Source organism: Chrysochloris asiatica, unplaced genomic scaffold (genome assembly GCF_000296735.1).
Source record: "Chrysochloris asiatica unplaced genomic scaffold, ChrAsi1.0 scaffold00021, whole genome shotgun sequence".
Taxonomy (NCBI): domain Eukaryota; kingdom Metazoa; phylum Chordata; class Mammalia; order Afrosoricida; family Chrysochloridae; genus Chrysochloris; species Chrysochloris asiatica.
This window is the reverse complement of record NW_006408539.1, coordinates 11,187,652-11,204,573: the sequence shown is the minus strand read 5'-3', so window position 1 is coordinate 11,204,573 and position 16,922 is coordinate 11,187,652. Positions and strand designations below refer to the sequence as shown.

The window sequence follows — 16,922 nt, the reverse complement described above, 5'->3', positions numbered from 1 at the left end:
TCAGCATACAGGTTGAATAAGTATGGTGAAAGAACACAACCTTGTCGCACACCTTTCCCAATTTTAAAACATTCAGTGTTCCCATGCTCTGTTCAAACAACTGCTTCTTGGTCCAGGTACAGATTCCTCATAAGTACAATTAAGTGTTCTGGAAGAAGCTTATCAGGTCTTTTTTCTGCGGAGCATCTAGGTGGGTTTCAACTGCTAATGTTTTGTTTAGCAGCTGAGAGCTTAACTGTTGAGCCACTAGAGCTCCTTAAGTAATTAGCAGTCCGTGGGAACCATGCACGTGAGGTTGCATTGAAAATACCATGGCTTGGGTCAGACGCACATTAGTCCTCAAGCTGACATCTTTGCTCGTCAACATTTTAAAAAGGTCTTGTGCAGCAGATTTGCCTACTGCAATACATCGTTAGATTTCTTGACTGCTGCTTCTGTGAGTGTTGATAGTTGATCCAAGAAGAATGAAGTCCTTGACAACTTCAATCTTTTCTCCGTTGATATGAATGCTGTTTATTGGTCCAGTGGTGAGGATTTTTGTTTTCTTTACATTGAGATGTAATCCATACTGAAGGCTGTGCTCTTTGATCTTCAACAGTAAATATTTTAAGTCCTCTTCACTTTCAGCAAGCAAGGTTGTATCATCTGCATATTGCAGGTTGTTAATGAGTCTTTCTCCAATCCTGATGCCAAGTTTTTCTTCATATAGCCCAGCTTCTCGGATTATTTGCTTAGCATACAGGTTGAATAAGTATGGTGAAAGAATATAACGTTGTCGCACACCTTTCTTAATTTTAAAACTTTCAGTGTTCCCATGTTCTGTTCGAACAACTGAGTTTTGTTCCAGGTACAGATACCTCATGAGCACAATTAAGTGTTTTGGAATATTCATACTTTGCAATGTTGTCCATAGCTTGTCATTATCCACACAAATGAAAGCCTTTGCATAGTCAATAAAGCACAGGTAAGTATCTTTCTGATATTCTCTGCTTTCAGCCAAGATCCATCGGACATCAGTAATGCTATCCCTTGTTCCATGGCCTCTTTTGAATCCGGCTTGAACCTCTGGAAGTTCTATGTCAATGTATGCTTGCAGCTGTTTCTGTATTACCTTTAGTAAAACTTTACTAGCATGGGATATCAAAGAGATTGTCCGATGATTTCCACATTCTGTTGAGTCACCTCTCTTTGGAATGGGCATGAATACGGATCTCTTCCAATCAGTTGGCCATACAGCTATCTTTCAAATTTCTTGGCATAGATGAGTTAGTGCCTCCTATGCCGCTTCACTTTCTTGAAAGATTTCCATTTTTATTCCATCAATTCCTGGCGCCTTGTTCTTTGCCAATTCCTTCAATGCACCTTGGACTTCTTCCTTCAGTATCATTGGCTCTTGATCATATGCTACCTCTTGAAATGGCTGAACATGAACCATTTCCTTCTGGTACAGTGACTGTGTTCTCCTTCCATCCAGACAGGCACTAGCTATTTGTAGTTTCTTCTTTTGTTCCCTGCAGACGTCCCCAGAATGCTATGAGTTTAGATACCCATTTCTTAAGTGGTTTGGCCAAGTTAGATAATGATGCTTTGCTACCAAGATTCTTCTAATCACTGCATGTAATTAAGCTCAATGTGTTTCCAAAGTTAGTTTTACTCTAAGTAACTAGAATAGTCCAAAGGCTTGCATTAGACTTTATAGCTGTGAGTGAACATCAACCAAGCAGAAAATGTAAAACACAAATAAGTAGCAGTAACAATAACACAAAAGGATAAATGGCACCATTTCCATTAGTATTTCTATGGGAAATTTACAGTAAAGCCCAGTTATACATCACTGCCATCTTCTGACACCTAAACTATCTGCTGAAGAACAATGAGCTCCTGCCCATGGTAAGTAGCCTAGCCTGAAACTGACGAGACAGCTAGCTGACATTTGCAAGAGCGCATGTGGGAGCCTAGGGAGGACTAGACAGTCCTTGATGCAGGAATCTGCAAGTTTTATCTCTAAATTAAATAAAACCTGGACCACTTGCCCACATACCCACACAAGAGATGCAGAATATCTTGGAAAATTGTAAAGATAAAATGGTTATTAGGCATATCGTCTATCATATTGTTAATGTCACTTTGTAAAAGACATTTTTTAGAGTTTGGGTTGAAGAAAACTAAAAAAATAACAAAACATATCACCTATATCATACTTCCTTTTATCTCATATTAAAAATTCAATTACTCCTATCTTGGTTACAAGGAAGCTTATGAATTCCTGGATGTTTCCTTTCCCTTTGAATATTTTACTGCATACAAAGGGTTTCAAAAAGTATGTGGAAAAAACTGAATGAAAAGATAATGGAATTTTTCCACGAACTTCCTGAAGAAGCCTGCTCGTATTAATAGTTTTAGGTTTTGATGAACAATGTATATGAACAATGGCCGTTGAATCCAACTTTTTTTTTTTTTTTTTTTGGAATTGAAGTTTGTTGTTAAGTACCGTGGAGTCGGTTCCAACTCATAGTGACCCTACACAGGGTTTATGAGGCCACAAATCTTTATAGGAGCAGAAAGTCTCATCTTTCTCCCACAGAACAGCTGGTAGTTTCAAACTGCCGACCTTGAGGTTAGCAGCCCGATTCGTAACCACTACACTACCAGAGCTCCTTAATTATTAGAAGTTTAAGTGGTGCTTATTATCTCCAAACCAAAAATGACCCAGTGAACAAAGCAGTAAACAGTTCACTGAAAACCTGAAGCTGGTAAGGGATTAGAATAAACCATGGCCTTAAACTGGTTCTTTCTGGTTCAGTCATGGCTGACGAAGTGAAACCAGAATGGACCTAAATTTATAAAATGTGGGTATGCACCAGAACAATAGCCAGAAGGGGAAAAACGTCATCACCCTCTTGGAAAACAAGGGCTGCTGTGCATATTGGCAGCAAACCAATCTCTTGACAGGCAGAGTCAGGAACAACAGTAACCTCCTCAAAGATGGCGGCTAACCACAGTGCTCTGAATGCAGCTCGCCACAGTCCTGTCAATCATCCAATCACCCCATTCTGGGAGGGCTCACAACCATGGCTCTTCCAAGCCTCCCATTCCAGGACTTCAACTAGCAACGTTTTCTTTCCGGTTATTATTCCACTTCACTCAATTTTCTAAAAAATGTCTGGTTTTGCTGCATTTGCCATGACTGAAGTCATTCAAACTGGCTCAAATCCCTGGAATAAACAGTAATTACTAATACTGTGTTACCACCCTCCTATTGCACCCTCCTATTGTGCTTTTAATGGTATCAAAGGTTGATTTACAAATTTCTCAAAGAGGAAAAAAAAAAGTTTTTGAAAGATTTCCCAAAATCAAATAGCTAAAGAGAATAAACAATTGCAAAAAGGCCAGAAAATGGCAACTCCAATTTGTTTGTTGCTTTCTACTCTGAATTGATTCAGGAGAGGAAACAGAGGAAGGAAGCAATATAATCCCTAAACATTTGTTGTTGTTATGTGCCGTGGAGTCGGTTCTGACTCATAGCGACCCTGTAACAGGGTTTCTGAGGCTGTAAATCTTTACAGGAGCAGAAAGCCTCACCTTTCTCCTATAGAACAGCTGGTAGTTTCGAGCTGCTGATCTTGCGCTTTGCAGCCTGATTCGTAACCACTACGCTACCAGAGCTCCTTAAACCCTAAACATAAATCTATGAAAAAGAATTTCTGCTTTATATTTCACCAATTAATGTGCTGAAAGATTGGTTTGAACCACAAGGTTGGCAGTTTAAGCTCACCAGCCTCCCCTCAGAATCCCTATACAGGGTTGCTATGAGGCGGAACCAACTCCACGGCAGTTAACAACAACAAACAAGAGCAAATGAAAAACATCATTAGTTCAGAATGTGAGTTGAAGGCAAGATTATCTTCCCTATAAGAAAAACTAAATCCTGACAGGCTCTGGTACTCCATCTCTTAATGAAGAGGAATCTGGCTGTACTACACACAGCCAGTTGTGTACTAGTTGACAAGAGACTTACTTCTCAATCTAGTTGCAAAAGATGTGCCACATTTGTGCCTGATTTTGCCGAGAATGGTACTCACATCAAGCTCGGTCGGTGCCACTGAGTGGTCCTGTTGTTGTGGTTGACATAGTAAGTCCGGCCCAGATTGTCCACTTTTTCTTCCCACCCAGGGGGCAGAGGCGGAGGAGGAAGTTCCTCCTGGTGTTGAGAAGCTGAGTCATTGGAGTCCACAACTTCCCAGCCATGCTGCGGAATAAAATCCAGTGTGATTATGAGATTGGGACTCGAAATGTTGAAAAGACCATTTAATTACAGCATGCCTGAGTCTGTCTTGTTCTCTCTTTTGCACTTTGGATCATGTAATGTCTTCATGGGTAGCAAGGGAATAAAGTCACATGAAAGGGTAAAAATCAATTCCAGAGAAGTTTCAAAAATATTTTGGGTGACGGCCAACTCCTTGTGCTTGAGAGAACCATCTTGCAGGGAGCAACACGGCTTTGGATTGGGATCCTCATGGTTGGCAAAGTTACTCAAGTCCATCACATTCTGCTCTTTTCAGATGCCTTGTGTGTTACTCTGACTGTGGAGGAACCCTGGTGGTGCAGTGATGAAAATATCTGGATGCTAATGGGAAGGCTGGCAATTCAAACTCAACAGCCGTTCCACTGGAGAAAAATGTGGCAAGGTGATCAGAGGCCCAGGCATGACTGCTCACAGGGAAGAGGCAAGAAGGCTGGCCTTAGCAGTATGCAAAGATTATTGGCCGGTGTGCCTGCTGCTCCTAACACCACACCAGGGGCAGAGGACACCTGGAAGCTATCCCTTTCTACTGGGGCTTTCACAGTGGCTGCCACTACATAAACAAGCTTCGTGGGACCAGAGTTGGAGTGACATTCTTGCAACACATATTTTAGGCATTAAGTCTTCCTAATACCGCTTAGTAAAGTCACTGGAAAATTAAGTAATTCACTGGTTATTGCAGTTGGAAAGTTAGAAGAGTGTGAAATATTGCTTGGATTTCAGATAAAAATCTGTTGATGGGCTTATGAAATGTTAATATTCAGTATCACCTACCACCCACATCACTCCTCTTCACATATAAGGAGAGATGAAAGCTCACAGAGAAATACTGCCTGGAAATCAAACCTCTTGGTGGAAGGGGGATTTGGTGGACTTGCCCATAATCCATTATTCACACGTATATGCAACAGCTGCAAACAGATGTGGAAATTTTCCAGATAGGCCAAGTGGAACGGGCATTTTCAGTACAATATGCAATTGTAACAAAATAGCACTGACCGCGGTGAGCTGAGAAGGTACAAGGGGACCCATGTATTGGTAGCTGTGCCAAGAAGGCAAGAAGGAGAATTCCTCTGGACAGTTAAGTCCCAAATGGCATTTCAGCCTCCGGCTTTCTAATGCATACTTGCACCTGAGTGCCAAATGAGGAAAAAACTTGGAAAAGGTTTTCTATCCAAATTGAAGCAATTCCCAGTGCTAAGAGGAACCTACAAAGAACTGAAAATACAAAGTAATAAACAATTCCACCAAGTGAGGAGAATCTCACATAGGGGCAGGACCATCAGTGGACCTGGGGGGAGGTGGGGTAAGATTTCATAAAGAGAAGGTGGAGGGACTCTTCAATAATTAGTCCTGTAATGTGAAATGAAGAGTTTAGTAAAATCACACGGACCAAAACAGAAAGATTGGTCAATTTCCATGGTCAGACTCATGGGCACAGGTTAAGTTTTTCTATATTTAAACTTTGCAAACTTTTATTTCCTTGAATTATAAAGACTCAAGTCTAAAAATAAAATATGGCTACGGTCACAGGTAAGGAAAAGAGATGAGGGCTTCTAGCTTACCTCCATGTCTTCCCTCTGCTCACTGTTCTCTTCATCTTGACCTCCATTTTTGGGCATGTAGGCCATTTTCAACCGCAAAAATCCTTTAACTCGAGATTTGTGACTATGTAGTGACAGAAAGGCGGTCAGAGAGGATTTATGACTTTGCTGTGTCTTTCATATTTATGACTTTAAAAAAACTGTTAATTTCATTGTTGTTGTTGAGAATATATATACACAGCAAAAAACACACGAGTTCAACAGTTTCAACATGTACCACTTAATGTCCTGATTACATTCTTGAAGCTGGGCAACCATTCTCAATCTCCTTTTCTGAGTTGTCCCTCCCCTAATCACAGAAAGTTACTGCCCTTGAACGTTCCTATCTAATCTTTCGAGTTGCTGTTATCAATTGGATGCCATAGAGAGTTCTTAAAAGAGCATGATGAATTTTTGTGTGTGAGAAGACATATACAAAGAAGTTGAAATCTCCCTCAGAGAAATTTAAAACCTTAAGCACGTGGAGAAACATCCCTCAAACCCACAAATACACAGACAGACTTGAGCCTCACCTTCTTGGTCTGAGGAGAAAATCCTTAAATGTATAGGGTCGCTCCATGGTTGGATCTTCTGTCTATGGGAAACAAAGATAAATTAAGTCTCAGTATTCTCGATATTTTAGTATTTCAGATATACCAAACTGTACTTTAAAAGACACATTTTCATATTTTAGAACACATGGCATTGATGAAAAGGGAGTTGGTTCTACAACCAAACCCAACCCAAACCAAACCCTTGCCACCGATTTGATTCTGACTCATGCATGGGTTTCTGAGGCTGTGTAAATCTTTACAAGAAGAGAAAGCCTGAGCTTTCTCCTACAGAGTGGCTGGTAGATTTGAGCAAACCACCTTGAGGTTAGCAGCCTAATGCATAGTGCCACCAGGGCTGTTCCGTTTCACAATCAGTACCTACTAATTCATTAAACATCTGAAAGGTCAACTACAGGAGCCCCAGAGGCATTGTAGGAAAAGTACTGAAAGTACTGAAAGGTTGCTCCCTGGGAGAAAGATGAAGCTGTCTGCTCCTGTAACAATGTACAGTCTCAGAAACCCTACGCTGTTGTTGTTTGGTGCCGTCGAGTCGGTTCCAACTCATAGCGAACTGTACAGGGTTTCTGAGGAGCAGCTGGTGGGTGGCTATGAATCAGAATTGATTTGACGGCAGTGGGTTTGGCCAACTGAGCTTGATTACTCAAAGCTCCACTAGATGTCACTATCAACACCAGTTTCTGGAGGCCAACTCCAGCCATGGACAAATGACAAAATTACAGTCCTCACTGCCAGCTGTAATTTCTAACTGCTGGGTGCAGGCCTTAAACCTCAGAGAGCTGACCAGCTTCTGAGTGCCAGTGGGTCCTGGTGACCTGCTTGTTCTCCCTGTGACTCCAGACACCTAAAAAGAGAGATCCCACGAAAAATGTTCATCCTTGGAGGCAGTTCTTGATGCTTTTATAATCTCCGTCAGGAAGACTCTCCTGGGCGATAGTACCGTCCGTCAACCTGACTTTTGCTGAGTTACTGACACCTTAGATATAATTTGTAATTCTGTTCTTATTACGAGAAGTTAGAATTACTGTGCAAAGTGGTTTGGTCAAAGCAGGAAATCAGGAAGAAAACTGCTAATATTTCATTCACGGTTTAACATTACTCACGTATGGAGTCCTGGTGTGGTGCCATAGGATAAGCACTCAACCTCAAGATCGGTTTGAACTGCAAGGTTGGTGGTTCAAACTCACCAACCGTTCCTTGGAAACCTTATACAGGGTCACTTTGAGTTGGACTTATTAACAACAATAACATACGTGTGTAGTAAAGTGTCAAATACCCAAACCCTTCAATTAAAAATTTAAAAAACTTTTATGTCAAGAGACATACCATTGTATAATGATTTGTTGGTATATCACGTGCGTGTGCATGTGTGTGTGATTGTATTTGAAATGTGAATCTCTTTATGTCATTTCCTGCTTTAAATTCCCAATGGCTTCCGATGGCTCTTGTTGTTGTTAAGTGCCGTTGAGTTGATTCTGACCCATAGTGACCCTGTATAGGGTTTCCAAGGAGCAACTAGTGAGCTTGAACCAGCGACCTTGCAGTTGAAATGACTTGGCAGTCTGACACATTAGCCCACAGCGCCACACCAGGACTCTGAAGGCTCTTAAGATTACACGAAAGTCTTCTTTGATGGTTGACAAGATCAAGTATCCTCTGGATTCTAACTTCCTTTATTTAACCTTACTGAGAAGCCATCTCTCCATTTGCTCCTAACACTCACACCATGCTGGCCTATGTGTCCTGAGAATACATCACATCTAATCCTGCTCTAGACAAAATGCACTTGCAGTCCCCTCTACTGGACAGCTCTCACTCCAGATGGTCCATGGTCATCCCCATTCTGCTACGATATATCCTCAGAAACCCCAACTGGACTCACCACCGCTATGAGCCTACCTGCTATATCACTCTTGGTCACAGCACACCTTATCACCTGTGCAGTAATTGTGTTCATTATTTACTACCTCATCATCCACCACTTCTAGAGTAAAGCCCAGGAGATCTGAAACTTAGATCTGCTCACTATTGTATCTTTAGTGTTAACACATTGCTTGGTGCAAAGTGGACGCTCCATCAAGTAAACAGCTGAGAAATTCATCTGAATCGACAGTAAACCACCAACACCCCAAATTAACCATCACTGGAGAAAACTGATCATATTCACTAGACTGTTCTCAAGAAGCCCTGGTGATGCAATGGTTAAGTGCTCTGCTGCCAAACAAAGGTTGGTGGCTCAAACCCACCAGCAGCTTCACAAGAGAAAAGAGTCAGATCTGATTCTGTATATGACTCTTGTTGTTAGGTGCTGAGTCAATATTTGACACAGTGGCTCTGTATGGCAGAGTTGAACTGCCACACTGGGTTTCCTAGGTTGTTATCCTTACCGAGGCAGATCAGGTTCCTTAGAGGAAAACCCAGCAGAAGGTTCCAATCAATTCTTCTATGTTTATTAGAAGGAATTCTGTGAAATGTCACTTTGCCCTCTGCCTCTTTATTTATCATATTGTTGCTAACATTGCCAGTGAATACACACGCCTACACAGGTGTGGTCTTTAGGCACTTGTATGTGCACGTTTGTATACGCTGTATATTATCCACATATATTACAATTCTCAGTGAGGAAACAGGTAATTTAGACTTCTAAAAGCTCTGCAGACAGCATGTGCTGTTCCTTTAACTGGGCTAAAAAGGAACAATTTACTATTTTGGTATAGCATCTTTCTACATCAAAACATGTGAGGTCTTAAAACTCTGGGGTTTTATATCTATGATACAATTTTTGATTTATACTCATGTGGACCAAATGATAATGCCAAAAATCAAAACATTCCATGAAGTAATAAGTATGAGTTCATTTTTATCCAAATAATATGTCAAACCGAAATAAATGCAGTTAAAAGTTTCTAAAAAATCCCCTCCCCCCAAAGAAGCCAGCAGAGATCCCCAGAATGCAGTGAGGGGGTTCCTGTTGGAAAGTCACCTCAAACACATTGATGCCACCAGAATTGTTTGCCATGGATGCTGCAGCTGCCTGTCCCAGAGATTAGTTGCCTTCAGAAACATTGCAATTTCTATACCATGTGGTGAAATCGTATTTTGCAGGCATAGGGAAGGGGAACATCTTCCTTCTTGCAGTTATTATGTGTCGTTGAGTCACTTTCGACTCACAGCAACCTTGTTTAGGGTTTCAAGGAGTGGCTGGTGCGTTTGAACTGTCAACCTTGGGGTTAACTGTCCAGTGTTTAATCTACAGAGTCACACCAGGACTCCTAGTGTATTATTGTTGTTGTTGTTAAGTGCCGTCGAGTCGATCCCGACCCATAGCAACCCTGTGTAGGGTTTCCGAAGAGCAGCTAGTGAGCTTGAACCACCAACCTTGCAGTTCAAACGGCTTTGTAGTCTGGCACATTAACCCACAGCGCCACACCAGGACTCCTGTGTATTATTAGGACCCTTAAACTCAATATCACCTAAGTTACAGGCTACATCTGGTTCTCCATGCCCCTGACGACGTTCCCAGCACACACTGACACTGGAGACCCTGGGTCTAGTCCTGCAGTGCCACAGGCCTGGCCCACCCATCTTTGGGTGGGCCATTTTCTCTTTCCTTCTCTCAGCCCTAGATTCCTCATCCACAAACTAAGGGGAAAGGACACATGGTCAGCACACTTGGTGATACTGAATTCGGTGTCTGACAGAGAATCGTGCTACAAGTGGTGACTAGAAGAGGTTAAGGGAATGTTAGGAGCTCTGGTAGCACAGTGGTTAAGTGCTTGGTTTCTAACAAAAAGGTTAGTGATATGAATCCACCAGCTGTTTCATGGGAGAAAACGGCAAGTGATGTGCTCCTGTGACGATGGCAGCCTAGAAAACCATGGGGCAGTCGTCTGTCATTCGGGGGGTCAGAATCGGTTCAACTGTACACAACCACAACAAATGAATGCAGACCAAAGAAACTACGGCTAAACACAGGTAAAGTGCTAAACCATCCTATCACCGGAAAATGACTCGTTCTAGGAAAACGAAATCTGAAAATTCACTCATGGCTGCCTCAAGTACAACCTGACAAAGTTCACTGATAAAAACAGCAGAAACTGGAGAAATTAAATAAAAAGGAGAATCTGCCCAGCAAACATCAAGGCAAGTGATCGGGTCCCCTCAGTGCAAACCCCCTTCTAAGACTAAGACTCAATGGGAATACATGCTCTGATTGGTGATCAGACTCCTCACCGATAAGGGGAAATGAGGGAAAAACCACAATGAAATGGTGAGCTAAGCCCAACAATGTGGAGAGTGAAGCGTGCAGCTGATAGGAAGAGAGGGCATATGCACAAGAACACCCACACTTGCAGATAATACCCACTTGACCTGGCTTCAATGACTGGATGATCAGAGCTCAACCGGAAGAAGAAAGAAGAGGAAAAAAAGAGTAAGTTGACACAATTTGATGAACTTGACCTACACCTATGGATGGAGTAGCTCAAAAGAGAGAACAAATTCTTAAACAGCAAGGTTCATTCCCACCCCCTCCATACACAGAGTAGACAGGGATGGGCAACTTGGACATTGGCTACCCAAAATGGGGGTGGGGTGGGGCTACAAAGGCAAGAAGTGACTGGCTTACAAGCTTTCATGAGGTAACCTAGAGCCAGAGGGCCTGGAGGAAGGCAGAATCTCCAGTGAGTAGTATCTAATCTGTCCAGGCAGAGCTGATGAAATGAAATGCAGATGGGTCTCTTGTGATACAATAGTGAATAATTGTTATCAGGACTGATTGTGAGGGTTGGAAATGTAAAGGTAGACGTTTTATAGTGAGGAAGGGAGTGATTAACTTTTCAGTCTAGGAGCAGAGGTCCCTAGGACCATCAGTGGAGAAGATCCGAGAGCGGGACCCTAACCAGAGAAGCAGTGATGCCTGAGATGGAGGCAGAGATGATAACATGGAGTGATGGAGCAGCTGGGGACTTCAGACACAGAGAGGGAGAGCAACTGTGTGCTGAAGACTGGGGGGGCAGGGGGCAGGCTTGCAGGATATACCCTTTGGTTGGTAGATGATGCATGGAGGGGATTGTAACCATAGCAATGAAACAATTTATGATAGAATGAATGTAAAACTAATGTTCTCCCATGTAAACTATCACATAATTCACAATTAGAAAAAAAAAAAGGAGAATCAGTCCTAAGTTCATTTCTCATGGATGCAGAGATTTTGTAGTTGGCATGAGAGTACAGACACAGGAAGAAGCAAGGAAACTTCTAGAGCTCAACAGACAAACACCTTTCAAAGAATTTCTATTGTTAATACAGGTCTTTGTTATTGCTGTTAAGTGCCATCGAGTCCATTCTGACCCACAGTGACCCTGTATAGGGTTTCCAAGGAGTGGGTGGTGAGCTTGAATCACTGACCTTGTAGCGCAAACCGACTTTGCAATCCAGTGCATTAACCCACAGTGCCATACCAGGTTTTCTGTCCTTATGATATCTTAGTAACTACAAGCAATAAAATACTGTATGAACTGCTTTGTGTAATGACACACTGAAATTAACACATAAATGTAAAACTAGCAGTTTAAAATAAAAATAATCCAGTTACAGCTAACTATAACCTTGGTACCCCAACTGAAAAGAAAACAAAGGGGCTATGTTTAAGCAGTAGCACAGGGGTCAGACTGGGAGGGAACAGCTATCTTCCTAAGTCAGTCTCCCATTTTCCTCACCTTGCCACTAGCACATCACACTGCTGAAATCTCCTAGGGAACAGGGCATGTCGTCAGAGTCACTGGTACTTCTGCTTGGAGGATGATGTGGAGCAGATAGCTCTGTGTGCCACAGAGCTGGGTGGAATCTTACTCTCCTCTATAGGAATAGCCTTCATCATACAGGGGACAAAGCAGTGGCCCAGAGAGGAGAAATGAAGTTACACAGCTAGTCAGCAACAGCATCAGGTAACGCATCCAGCTTCCAGACACGAAGCAACAATTCCCTGCGACAGCTGTCTGTTAAAGTTTGAACTAATAGCATGAATTTGTATTTTCTCAGCACTGTGTATTCTTTGACTACTAAGTCTTTTTTATGCTCTTCCCTGGTCCTCCTTTGTACTCACTCCTCCCCTCAAAAGCAAACAAAAGGGAAGAGAGATATTTAAAGAAAAGTTGGGACAGCGTGGAGCCGAAACCAAGAGGAGACAGACTCCTCGACTCCTACTTCCTGTCCATTTTTCTACAGATAAACTGGGAGAATTACGTCTGAGGGCTGAGAATAAAAGTGAATCAACTGCAACTCCACCAGGATTTTCTTTCATCTGGAAGCATTTCATGAGTACAAAGCACTGAGGGGTCCGTGATCAAAGGGGGGAAAGCAGGCGTGACTTTCTCTCTAGTTATCACTCTCACACTTTCCTACTTTGCAGAGAATGACAGTGCTGGCCTGGGGCTTCCTCAGTGTTTGTCGCTGATAACCAGTGAGGCAGTGGCTTTCTCACACACTTCTCTCCTTTCCAAGCCTCTTCCCATCTCTTTGTCTCTAGTTAATAGCTCACACGGCCCAGCAGGGAACAGAGGGAACCCAGCTGCCCAATCTTTGGCAGTGGGCTGAGGAGGAGCCCTGTGGGCCAGAGTCAAGATGCCAAGGTGCTCCTAGCTACGTGATGCATACCCAAATGAGACCACTGAGAGGTGGCGATGTTCTGACCCTCCCATCTTCTTGGTTGGCATCAATGGGTTAGGGAATTTAGAGCTGCCAGCAAGGGTCAACTTAGCACAGCTACTCCTAAGAATGTAAAATCAAGGGTTTACATTTTACCCACAGGCTCTGACGTATCAGTCCAAACAAAACAAAATGCATTGTGTTAGAGTTGATTCTGACTCATAGTCAACACTGTAAGAGTAGAACCGTCCCACAGGGTTTCCAAGGTTGTAAACTGACACAGAAGCAGGCTGCCACATCGTCCTCCTGAGGAGAAGCTAGTGGGTTTGAACTGCTGATCCTTCAGTTAGGAGCTGAGTGCTTTAACAATTACATCACCAGGGCTCCTTAGAATATCAGCCAGGAATGGTTACTCAGCCACATCAAGTAATAGGTCTGTTGTTGTTATTAAGTGCCATCGAGTCAGTTCTGACCCATAGCGATCCTGCATAAGGTTTCCAATGAGTGGCTGGTGAGATTGAACCTCTGAACTTGCAGTCCAGCGCATTAACCCATAGCACCACAAGTATTCCCTTGTTAAACATATACCACAAGTTAGGATTTTAATTTCCTAGTATCATAAGCGATGATACTAATTCTATTTGTTGCCTTGACTTCATCAACTTCCTGGCTCTTCTCTAAAATGTCTCTCGTTCCTGGCAAACATGACACAGAACAAAGAAGAGAGACATGAAATTCTTTTCTAGTATTGCTTTCATAATTGCAGAAGCTCAACAGCAGCCTGATTATTAAGTTAGAAGTATTTTCTGGAAAAATAGTAATTTAGTTGCTATTAGAAAAGTTTTGGAAGAAGTGCAGCCAGAGTGCTCCTTGGAGGCCAAGATGGCCAAACTTCATCTCTCGTACTTTAGACACATTCTCAGGGGGACCAGTCACTGGAGAAGGATATCATGTTTTGTAAGATGGAGGGACAGAAAAAGAAAGACCCTCAACGAGACAGACTGGCCAAGTGGCAGCATTGATGGACTCAAGGGTGGAAACAGTAGTGAGGTTGGCCCAGGATCGGGCAGTGCTTCGTTCTGCTGTGCATACGGTCACTATGAGTCGGTGCCGACTCGATGGCACCTAACAACAACAACAACAACAAAGAAAAGAGGAGTCCTGGTGTGGCACTGTGGGTTAATGCGCCAGACTGCAAAATCATTTGAACTTCAAGGTCAGTGGTTCAAGTTTACCAGACGCTCCTTGGAAATCCTACACAGGGTTGCTATGGGTCAGAACTGAGTCGACGGCACTTAACAACAACAACGAGAAAAGGAAGTATAAGAAACCAAAAGTAAAAAGTTTTTTCACGTTTGGAATGAGAACCAGAATAAAACAAGATTTAGAATAGGAGAGTTTCATTTACTGTGGTGATCTTCACAGTCCAGAATCCAGTCAGATTTAAATATGTCACCAAGTCTATTCCAGCATACAGTGACCCTGCCTAGGGCTTTGGAGGCTATGAGTCTTTATAGGAAAGGATCGCTTCATTTTTCTCCCACAGATCAAGTGGTGGATTTGAACTGCCAACCTTGTAGCTAGCACAGTCTAGTTCTTATCCTACAGCACCGCCAGGGCTCCTATAGGTTGTTGCGGTTGTTAAGTGCCGTCGAGTTGGTTCTGACCCACAGTGAGTGACGCTGTATGGGGTTTCTAAGGAGTGATAGGTGAGCTTGAACCACTGACCTTGTAGTTCAAACCGACTTTGCAGTCCAGAGCACTAACCCACAGTGCTACCATCAAGTGAACTCCGACTAATAGTGATGCACATACGTATGTTAATACAATTATAGCATATTGAGTCCACAACATAGAGCCACGGTCCTAGCTAAAAAGGCCTTACAATAAAAATGACATACACAACACTAATATGTAGGCAAAGGCAATTAAGCAGCTTGCTAAGGAAAATTTAAAAAATAATTTAAAAACTATGACTTCAACTTAATTCTTATGATTCTTAATTTCTTAGTCAATTCTTCTTATTGTCTAAATTAAATATTCGTGGGCTATTAGGTATGTAGAATGAGAGAGGAATAGCCTCGAATGAAAAATCACCAAAGTAATTTACTCTACCCTCCAAACCGAGCAATGAGAATCAGCTGAAGAAAAGTGAATTCCAAACCACACTTTTTTTTTTTTTTTCCTTTTAATCTAAGACAAGGCACTCTGGTCTGACCCTCACATGTGCTGTCCAATATGATAGCCTTTTAAAATATAAGTTAATGCAGTTCCGTAGTCAGAAAGTCAATGGTCATATACAGACACCTTACTGAATGGTGTTGCTATGAGAGGGAGGGGCTTGCTTTATGGTGTAATTTTCCCACAAGGATCCCACACATCATCAAATATATACGAGAACTCCAAGACCCCAGGGCCTTTTCCCTTCAAAAAGATGCTGGCTGGGTCCTCCCACCTTGTAAAAGATAAACATGCATCTTCAGCCCTCTCCTTGCCTTTCTTCTCTAGTCAGACCCCAAGGCCTAGTCCGTTTTCAGTATGGACACTGGCATTCCCTGTAAGGTCATCTTTGGCATACACAAAACTGGTAGGCTCTTACACTTGGCTGGCTCATCTCATGTAAAAGTACTCAGTCCTCTTTAGGCATTCATGGTCTACCTTCTTAAATCTGGAGGTTTCTATTCTAGCTCGGCGTCCTGGCGCCACTTCCTTCTTTGAAAGCTCATCGTCGTGTCTCCCTCCAAATTCCAAGGCCAAATTAATCTCTCTACTGACTTGGTCTCTGAAAAGGAACATTCTTTTACTTTCTGGGAGCCCTGTCCAACCATCTCAACCTGATCTCTATTAAGATCTACTCAAGTACTCAGTGAGACTTGTTGGCACAAGTTGTTTAACATTTTCCTTGAGAGTCGGAGAGAGTAAGAAAAAGTAATTTGCTTTGGTTGAGATATGGTTTTTATGTTAGAGCAAAGGGTGGTGGTGGGTGGGTGGTACTATACCTATCTAATGATGGACCAACCGATGTTTTCTAAAAATGTATGGAAATCAGAGCTCCATCCAGCAGACTACGCACACAACACAACTACTGATGTAGATATATGCGAAGCCTTTCTTTGTAAATGTTGAGACAGCCATGTGCTCTCAATGTGATACTCAGACAATAATCAGGTTTCTCACGGTTTATGATCTCAGATAGAAGCACCACATGTGGTCCCCTCAGGCACCGTGGGGCTTCAGGCTTTTATATAGAAACAAACAAAAATATTTTAATATCACTTGAGCTTCAAACCCTCTGGAAGGGAACACGCTTGAAACCTTCCTTTCTTAATAGTTCCCCTAAGTAAACACAAGGAAATTACTCACATCAGCTTCCTTCACTACGCATCTTCAAAGCTTCATTGGTAAGAAACAGTTTTTCTTGGCATTTAACATATGACAACAGCCACAATACACAATATCAATGAAGAACTCGGCATACACTAGGTGGTTTAAGTCAGCTTGTTTTATGGACTATTTATGCCACTTGCTCACATAGAGCATTAAAAAAATGACAAAACACTTTGGCAAGGCAGAAACATCTGATACAGTTTCTTAGTAGTGATTTGACCTATGTCATTGTGCTGGCTAGGGAAGATGGGCTGGGAAGACATTCTGGAAAACTGAGGCTGGAATGCAAGGTGATCTACTTTTCACTTCTGAGCAATGCCGGAACCTTCTATCTAAACTGCCTACATGGTAGATTACAGGATAACATAGACTGCACTAAATGGAGGGAAAAGTTAATGGACTATAAAGTAACCTCAAAGAAAACTAACA

General features: G+C 42.4%; 1 protein-coding gene across 5 annotated transcripts in view; it reads right to left on the bottom strand.

Moving 5' to 3' along the window:
* Positions 1 to 16,922, bottom strand: part of NEDD4L (neural precursor cell expressed, developmentally down-regulated 4-like, E3 ubiquitin protein ligase) — a 272,916-nt gene that overhangs the window by 65,463 nt on the left and 190,531 nt on the right. For all 5 annotated transcript variants that reach the window (XM_006837521.1, XM_006837523.1, XM_006837520.1 and 2 more), the window contains 3 exons: positions 6,420 to 6,481; positions 5,869 to 5,971; positions 4,083 to 4,249 (listed from right to left, as the gene is read on the bottom strand). In XM_006837521.1, coding sequence (XP_006837584.1) covers positions 4,083 to 4,249; positions 5,869 to 5,971; positions 6,420 to 6,466 — 317 coding nt within the window. In that variant the 5' untranslated portion in view covers positions 6,467 to 6,481. The remainder of the gene's footprint in view (positions 1 to 4,082; positions 4,250 to 5,868; positions 5,972 to 6,419; positions 6,482 to 16,922) is intronic.